The 7,843-nt window shown below is 33.8% G+C and overlaps 1 protein-coding gene across 1 annotated transcript in view; it reads right to left on the bottom strand.

Annotated features, from left to right (window-relative positions):
* Nucleotides 1-1,817: 1,817 nt before the first annotated feature.
* The window catches only part of DYNC2H1 (dynein cytoplasmic 2 heavy chain 1), a 147,817-nt gene continuing 141,791 nt past the window's right edge, over nt 1,818-7,843 (bottom strand). The window contains exons 88-89 of the mRNA XM_040056035.2: nt 5,516-5,632; nt 1,818-2,081 (exon numbers count right to left, since the gene is read on the bottom strand). Of these exons, the coding sequence (XP_039911969.1) occupies nt 1,923-2,081; nt 5,516-5,632 (276 nt within the window). The 3' untranslated portion in view covers nt 1,818-1,922. The remainder of the gene's footprint in view (nt 2,082-5,515; nt 5,633-7,843) is intronic.

The following is a 7,843-nucleotide window of genomic DNA, read 5'->3' as shown; positions in this document are numbered from 1 at the left end:
GTCATCAAAGCCACCTACTATGTCTCTGATCTTTACTTTCTGTGCAAGATAGATTAAAAGAAGATGTATTATTTTCCAGACATCTTTGTCCTAACAGGTAGTTATCTGAACAGCTGAGTATCTGCCCACAAAAGAGAAGCTGGAATTCATAAGAGCCAGTATACTTACCCCTTCGTTTCATATGTAAGAGCTGAAATTCAGTCTAAGTTATGAAAATACTGGATCCAAAAGGGAAACTTGCAGCATCTTCTTTACATGCGTCTATGGGAATTAAAAGTATGCCCTCTGCAAAACTTTTCACCTCCAAGTAAGTCTAGTATGGCAGAATATTTTCCCTGGACAAGACATCCTCTAAATCCTCACAGAATTTGTACATAGATTTATACAAGCACTTTTGTTCTGATGGAGACTTTGTCACCAAAATTTTCTTCAGAAACAACTTTTTTCCAAATTTGCTACCCTTTTACACTCCAGTGAATCAGAGTGAAATACATAAAAGAAGATGAGGCAATTATCTGAAAAGTATTAAGTAAGTCTATTCTGCTTTTAGGCAGGATTCAGTTTTAAAAATGTATGTTCAATCGTGTCTTATTATTTTAAGACAGCTTTTAATTAGAAGAAAAACTAAAATAGAAAACTTTCCAAATAGAGACAAAAGACCAAGTTCAGGCATGAACAATAGAGAAGAGAGAAAAATACTTTCTTCAGGAAGCTAACCTGGAGATGAGGCCAGTCTTTTCTCTGCTATCCTTCATTCTCCCTCAAACCATCAATGAAAAATATCAGGAAAGTAAAAGATAGTCTAAATGTAGAGACTATTTCAAAATGAATACAAAATCTGCTAGATATATCAGAGCTAAAGCGTCTATTTTGTTTTCCAAGCAAAGCAATAAAGTGCTTTGCCTTTGGCTTTTAAAAATATCTTCATGAGGTGTGTAATTCCACTTAAAAATTGGACACTTTCATTTGTTATGTTGAGACATCAGTAATGCTGCCTCCTGATGGATTTTAGGATTTTGTCTAATTGCACTCCAATGCTATGACAGCATCCCAACTCGATACATCACAAAACAGTGAAATCAAACTTGGGTATCCTGCACTAAGAGCACAATTCCAGGCATTTCTCACGTCACAGACCAAAAGCACTATTATATCCCTCTGTTTTTCATTTAACAACTGGATGGAAATTTTTTTTTTTTTTTTTTTTTTTTTTTTTGTCTAATGGATTGTTTGGCTATTGCAGGCCTTTATGGGCATGTTTTTACTGGAATTTAGTAGAGTTTCATAAGTTTTTTTTTTCAGTAACTTCTGAATAATACCCATGATAGTAATCTAATTTTGTAACTCCACATGAATTTGTAACTCCACATGATGTTCATCAAAGTCCTATTATTTACTACCTGTACAAAGAAATATAATTAAAAGTAAAACATCATTAAAAGAGACTGAAACATTTATCCCAATTCTTATCTTCAAGTAAGAGATTAAATTTCAGTCACAAAAGGTAAATTTTAAAATTTTATTTTATTAAGTAACAGAGGCATATGAATAACAGTGCCAAAAGGATAATGAAAAAAAAATCAAAGAAAAAATGCTGACTTTGAATTTTTATTCAACATTCCTGAGCAAACCAGAAGAGATTTCAACAACTTCAAGAAAGAAATATAGCACATTACAATCTAGAGAAACAATCTAAATTAGCACTTTGCTGAATAGTGCTGTATTAATTTTTACAGTATCCCACAAAGATACACTGAAGTTCTATCAAGTAGAATTATTTGAATACATCTTAAAAAATAAACAGGAATTAATAAACTACTGCTTTAAAAATATAAAAACAATGAATATAAAGTTCTCTCTTAGTAAGTAAGAAATTAGATGTTTAAATGTCTCATAACTTCGCAAGTTAATGTCGTTTCAGATTACTGATTTTTTAAAAACAAAGCAGCACCACATTGAATCCACTGGCCTTGGTTTCCTCCACAAGGTACCTCAATATTTGTCACCACACGGTCTCTCTCCACACTAGTGTAGACTGGCAAAGATATGCATTCCTCCGGAGAATACGGACCATATGCATCCTGTCAACAAACAAGCACTCAGTCATCATGTAAAAAGACAACAAATCATGAGAAAGCAATAATCTCCACTGGTATAGTATCTAAAGTTAAGATGCAGTATGGACAAGAAAGTCTTAATTCAGGACACTTCATTCTCTCTTAAGGAAAAGGATTACCAATGAAGCAGAGACCAGAAAAATTGCTTGCTCCATAAATCCAACAACAGGAAGTAAATAATGGGTGATCCCATGAACTACATATAAAAATCTTCATTCAGCTAAAGCCCTTCCAAAAATTACACATCCAAAGTGTCTGTAAACCAGGCAGGCAGAAAGGCGCTCAAGAGCCCCTGCAGTGTAGGGAGCAGCTATCCCGGCAGGCTGGAGTGCTGTGGTGCCTGTACCCTGGCAGACCCTACTGCCCCCTCCATCCCTGCAGCAAACCCTGCCCTCCTGATGTGGCACAGTCCCTGGTATGATCTGAGATACCTGCAAGCATCATACTGCAGGAACTACAATCCAAAAAACCGTACCCCACCCATTCCAAGCTGTTTTACTGAACTGCTCCTCTCTGCTGTCTGTACTACAAACTGCCGTGGATGCAGTTTCGTCCTGGGAATTTGCATGGGCACCGTCCATGTGTGACCACAGAACTGAGCTCAAAGACTCTGTCTAGATTTCCTACAGCACTTAATTTCAAACCATGATGTATTTAGTTACTGCAAATAGTTCAGGGTTTGATTCAACTGATATATATTAAGCATGTTTTCTGTCACGCTCAAAATGTCCCTTCTTGTCAACAGGAAAATGTCAGATTTTCAAGAACCAAAAAACAATGCAGGCACACTTGTCAGAAAAGAATTTAAAATAAAAATGAGTGTCATTTTAACTCAAATCACATCAAATGTGAGTTAGTGATGCTCCAATTAGAAAATAACTAAAAACAGGAAAAAGGAAGCAGGCAAACAATAACTGTTTCAAGCACTTTGCCTTGCCTGTGAAGTGTAAAGCCATTACTGAAGAATTTTGCTGTTCCTTTTGAAAATCAACTTCCCCTGTCTTTTGGACAACAGTGTTTCAATCCTTGCAGAAGATCTACGTGTGGCAATATTTCTACAGAGTAACTTAATAATCAGGAACTCAGGTGTTCTCAGAAAGATTTTACTTACCCCATTTATCCTTCGGTTAACACTACTGAAGAAGACAAAATGCTGGCCAGACTGAGAGTAAAATATTAATCAGAGAATTTAAATTTTGCCAAAGCTGGGAGCCAGAAGCTGGCCACTTTGCTTTCAAACACCTGTTTCTACACTTTTTAGGGACAAAATGTTTGTTCTTGTACCTTTCTCAATCCCACTGATGTTTTAAGGAATCACATTACTATGGAAGTCTTTTTGAGTCACAAATCCTTATGTTCATGGGTTAAGTACAGTGCAAAAGTTCTTTTTGTCAGATTGCCTTCACACAGTTCCATCCCCTTTACTGACGCCCTTCACAGCATGGGATCTAGCAGTAAATTAAAACTGAAAAGGACCTTCACAGTTTAATGACAACAAGCATAACATCAGTAGCTCAAAACATTCTGTTTAGAGCACTGCAGGATTTTGAGGGGGTTCTCTCAGAGAAATCCTATAGGCTACTTTAAGTTTGGTTGAAAAATATTTCAAAGCATTACATTATACATATACTTTTCACACTAGATTTCAAAAGACGCATTTATGGAGAAAAGAAAGCAAATTTGAAACCTAAGAATTCTAAGACAATTTTTTCAATTTTATGCATTCTTCTCCTAAGGAGAGGTAATGAAATTAAGGGAAATGCATGATACCCAATTCTGCTTTGGTTTCTGAGCACAGTATTTGATTATAGTCAATTTTTACGGTGATTTTAAAACAACACAAGGGTAGACCAATTTAGAAAAACTCTCCTTAGAGACACTTTGTATTTAAAATCTGGGTAGTTGACAAGTTATGATCTGTGTTTTATAAGAATTGTATTTTTTTCCAACACAAAGATGTCAGTTGCTATCCATTTCAAATATAAGTACATTTGAAAAAGTTTAATTCACTGATTATTGAAGTATCTCATTTTTTAATTTTATAGATAAAGCTCTCTGCTGATCTCACATATAACTTTTGGATTCTGCTTTTGGAGTTTAAAAAAATAGTCTTATTCAGAAAAATACTAAAAAATCTGTTTTATTTCAAACACAAGATGAATGTCTTTCAGAACAATGGGAGGACTACTTAGAATTCTCATCTAAAATGTGTTTCCATTTTTTGTTACCATGGAAAATCACACATATTGCCATCCCCCACCATCCACCACTGAGCCAATATATTAGAATGTCTGGCAATTTTGTATTTATCCCAAGCACCACCTCTCAAGTAAATTAGAAATCTGTTCATTTATCTGAAAAAAACCAAACCCTGTAAATACTGAAAAACTGAAAAATCTTTCACTGGTCAACTTTGTAAGAGGTTTTGAGATTTTTCTGGTTTTTGGTCCTTTTTTAAACATTTTCAGTGTTTTTTTTCTTAACCAAGCTGTGAGCAACAGTGCAGATGATGGCTAGCATTTACTTTTGTGTTCAAGGTCTAAATCTGTCAACCTTTATACTTCAAATGCTGTACTATAATATAATGCTATATTTTGCCCGCTAAAAGTAATGAGATAAAAAGAAGTTGGGATACAGCAGTGTGTTAGCAATGGCGCTCCTTGCACAATATCTATCACAATATACAAAGGTCATCACAGTGGTCTAGGCTGTCTGTAGAAACACATCTGGACAGATTTATGCCAGCTATCTTCTGGTGAAATGGGCTTCCTAAATGTAGGTGGGATGAATTTTATAATAAGCAATTTTTTAGTTAAAAGACACATCCTTGAATACATTCTATGTGACTTTCTGCACTATTTATCAGTGATTGCCATGACAATTGGAGGGCAGAAGCAGTAACAGTTTTTACTGTTTGGATTACTTTGCTTTCATCTTAAAATCTGCAAGCACTGGCATTTTTTTAAATTACTTTAAGTAGGAGAAAGGCTTTCTTTGCTAACAGCTCACATCACATTCTCTATTTTCATTGCCACTGCATTTTACTTCAATATTTAAAATGCAAAGAAAATACACTCTAGGAATGAACGCCCAAACACATGTATACATTTACTAAATACAGGTTTGAAAATATGCTAATGTTTTTAAAAGACAAAGAAAAAAAGATATTACTGAAATAAATTGCCTTCATCTAAGCAATATAAGCTAAAGAATATTAACAAAACTACAATAAGTTTCTGTTTTAAATGAAGTAAGTAAGTGCTTTTCCTAGTAAAGACTGGGATTTTTTTTTTGAAATGAAAGGAAAACAGGTCAGCAACATCTTACTGAAGAGCTACTACACAGAAAAAAATCAAATCATAGGTCTCGAAAGTTTAGGGCTTTTAATAATTTAGTACCTGTGGAATCCAGGCCATGTAACAAGGGAGAACAGATGACACACTGGGAGAATCATGCAGATTTTCTGAAAGTTGATTTCCATCGAAACAACAGCCTTCCAGTTGCAAGCCACTGATCTGGCATGGAAATATAAAATATTCAAACATAAATAACAGACTTAAAATGTCAATAATGATTACTCTGTGCTTTAATAAATGATGAACCTTTTTACTGTGACCAAATTTTTAAATAACAGGAAATTAATTACTGTTATGTTCCTTGTGAGAATAGGAAACATGATTTCAAAGCAAGATCTGGACCACACTTCACTGTGAACTTCCTCTGATTTGGATTCACATTCTCTGAAACGTCAGAGAAAAATACCTGTCAATGTCATAAATTATGAAACTGCAGTTGCCTGGCATCAGATTAATGGAATTATGATAGCAACAGCCAAGTTCACAATCATTAAAATGTCTAGAAGAAGAGAAGAACAATCACTGCAATAAGCATGACTTCCTGCTTGGAAGTCTGAGCATAGCTTTCAAAGAATGGAATGTACAACTACTCAGCTTCAGCAGAGGCAAACAGAATATATTGAAATAATATGAGAGAAAATTTTATTTAACCAACTCAAGATTTCTTAGAAATATTGTTGTTTGGCAAAAAATTAAATAGGAATCACAGGTGCTTCAAGTAAATATGCAATGCTTCATTTGCAACATATTGCAAGTGTTTTAATTAATTTCAGCCTCTGAATTACATGCTCTATTTTTTCTTCTCTGGAGTCTTTCATAAGTAATTGACATCTATTCTGGATTCCTTAAAGAAAATCAGTATTTGCTGATTTTTTCATTTTCTCCAGTATAAATACTACTAGAATATTATTACCATTATTATTATTGTTATTGTTGTTGTTATTATTATTATTATTATTATTATTATGAAGAAGAAGAAGAAGAAGAAGAAGAAGAAGAAGAAGAAGAAGAAGAAGAAGAAGAAGAAGAAGAAGAAGAAGTAGTAGTCTTCTAGGCCTGCTGAAGTGAGAACTTCAGTTTTAACAGTAATAAAACTTAATTCAATAATAACTTTCATGCAGCCTTTCAAAAGGTTAACTCTCCAGATGCAGCAGATCTCTTAACAGAAGCTACAATCTGAAAATCATCTATTATGCTATCATACTAAAGCCTGAATTAAATTTATCATACTGAACTTGGCTATCAACAAATGGAAGGATCATAAAGCAGTACTGGAATTAGGAAATACAGTGATGCTGGAAATTGGATGAGTGATCACATAAGCAAAATGGAGAAAAATGTAATTTTCAAATGTGCTTTTCCCTTGCAAGTAAATTTGAAACATCTATCAGATTGCAAAAAGGGGTTAAAGAATGATGTTACAATGAAGATCAGTATCATAGAAGATATAATGGATATAATTACCTTAGGTAATTTTAGCATTCTAAAATTATTTATTTGACACGAAAAGATGGAATTAAACAGTAACACAGTGGGGGGTCACTGTTCTGCTTGAAGAGCAATGCTTTCCTCCCCAGTGTTAGGGATTTTTCATTAATAATATATTAACTGCAAACTAGTAAGATTACATTTATATACATATACATTACATATTCTTTTATTAATTTTTATTATCTAATTATTTTTTTTTATTATAGACAGGCATTACACTCTTCAAGAATCTTCTTCCTTAAATACATATTTCTCTTTTAAAGCTGAGCTGGGGACTCTTCCTTACAATGTGTAAGATGCAGATGTACATATGCTAATATTAAAAAAAAAAAATTAAAAAGACATAGAACAAAGCTGTTTCTCCTCGGACAGACAGTGACCAGAGAAGTGACAATGTTCTTTGGAGCAATCTGTGCTTCATACAGACTAGGATTTACAGTGAAACCACCAATAACCTGAACCAAAACAACCCCAAATGGAAAGTTCAGAGTAGACTTTTTGTCTAACTTTCACACAAAGTTTAGAAAGATTCATATTCTATGTTATTCTTTCTGTCCTTCTTGCTTTCTGCAGGGAATATTTTTAGGGACCATAGTTTAATAAATAATGTTGGCAAAGTTATTGCATGAAGATTGGTATGATGAAGAGGTTTTGAAGTTTGTTTCTAGGGTGTTCAAAGGTCTGGCCATCCTGAACAGCTCTGAAAGAAATTTCTATTGAAAAAACTTTTTACTGCATGTTTCTTCTTTTCATATTGGCAGTCCTTTTGACATTACAGTTATGTAAAATAATACCATTTCATCTCCTTCAAAAAACTTCAACCAATGGTAGAAACTCCTTTGAAGATTAAGACCAAATTTTTACTTTCATTTAATATTA

Source organism: Hirundo rustica, chromosome 2, assembly GCF_015227805.2.
Source record: "Hirundo rustica isolate bHirRus1 chromosome 2, bHirRus1.pri.v3, whole genome shotgun sequence".
In the NCBI taxonomy this organism is placed as follows: Eukaryota; Metazoa; Chordata; class Aves; order Passeriformes; family Hirundinidae; genus Hirundo; species Hirundo rustica.
Note: the sequence above shows the minus strand (reverse complement) of the source record. Positions and strands in the feature narration are given on the sequence as shown.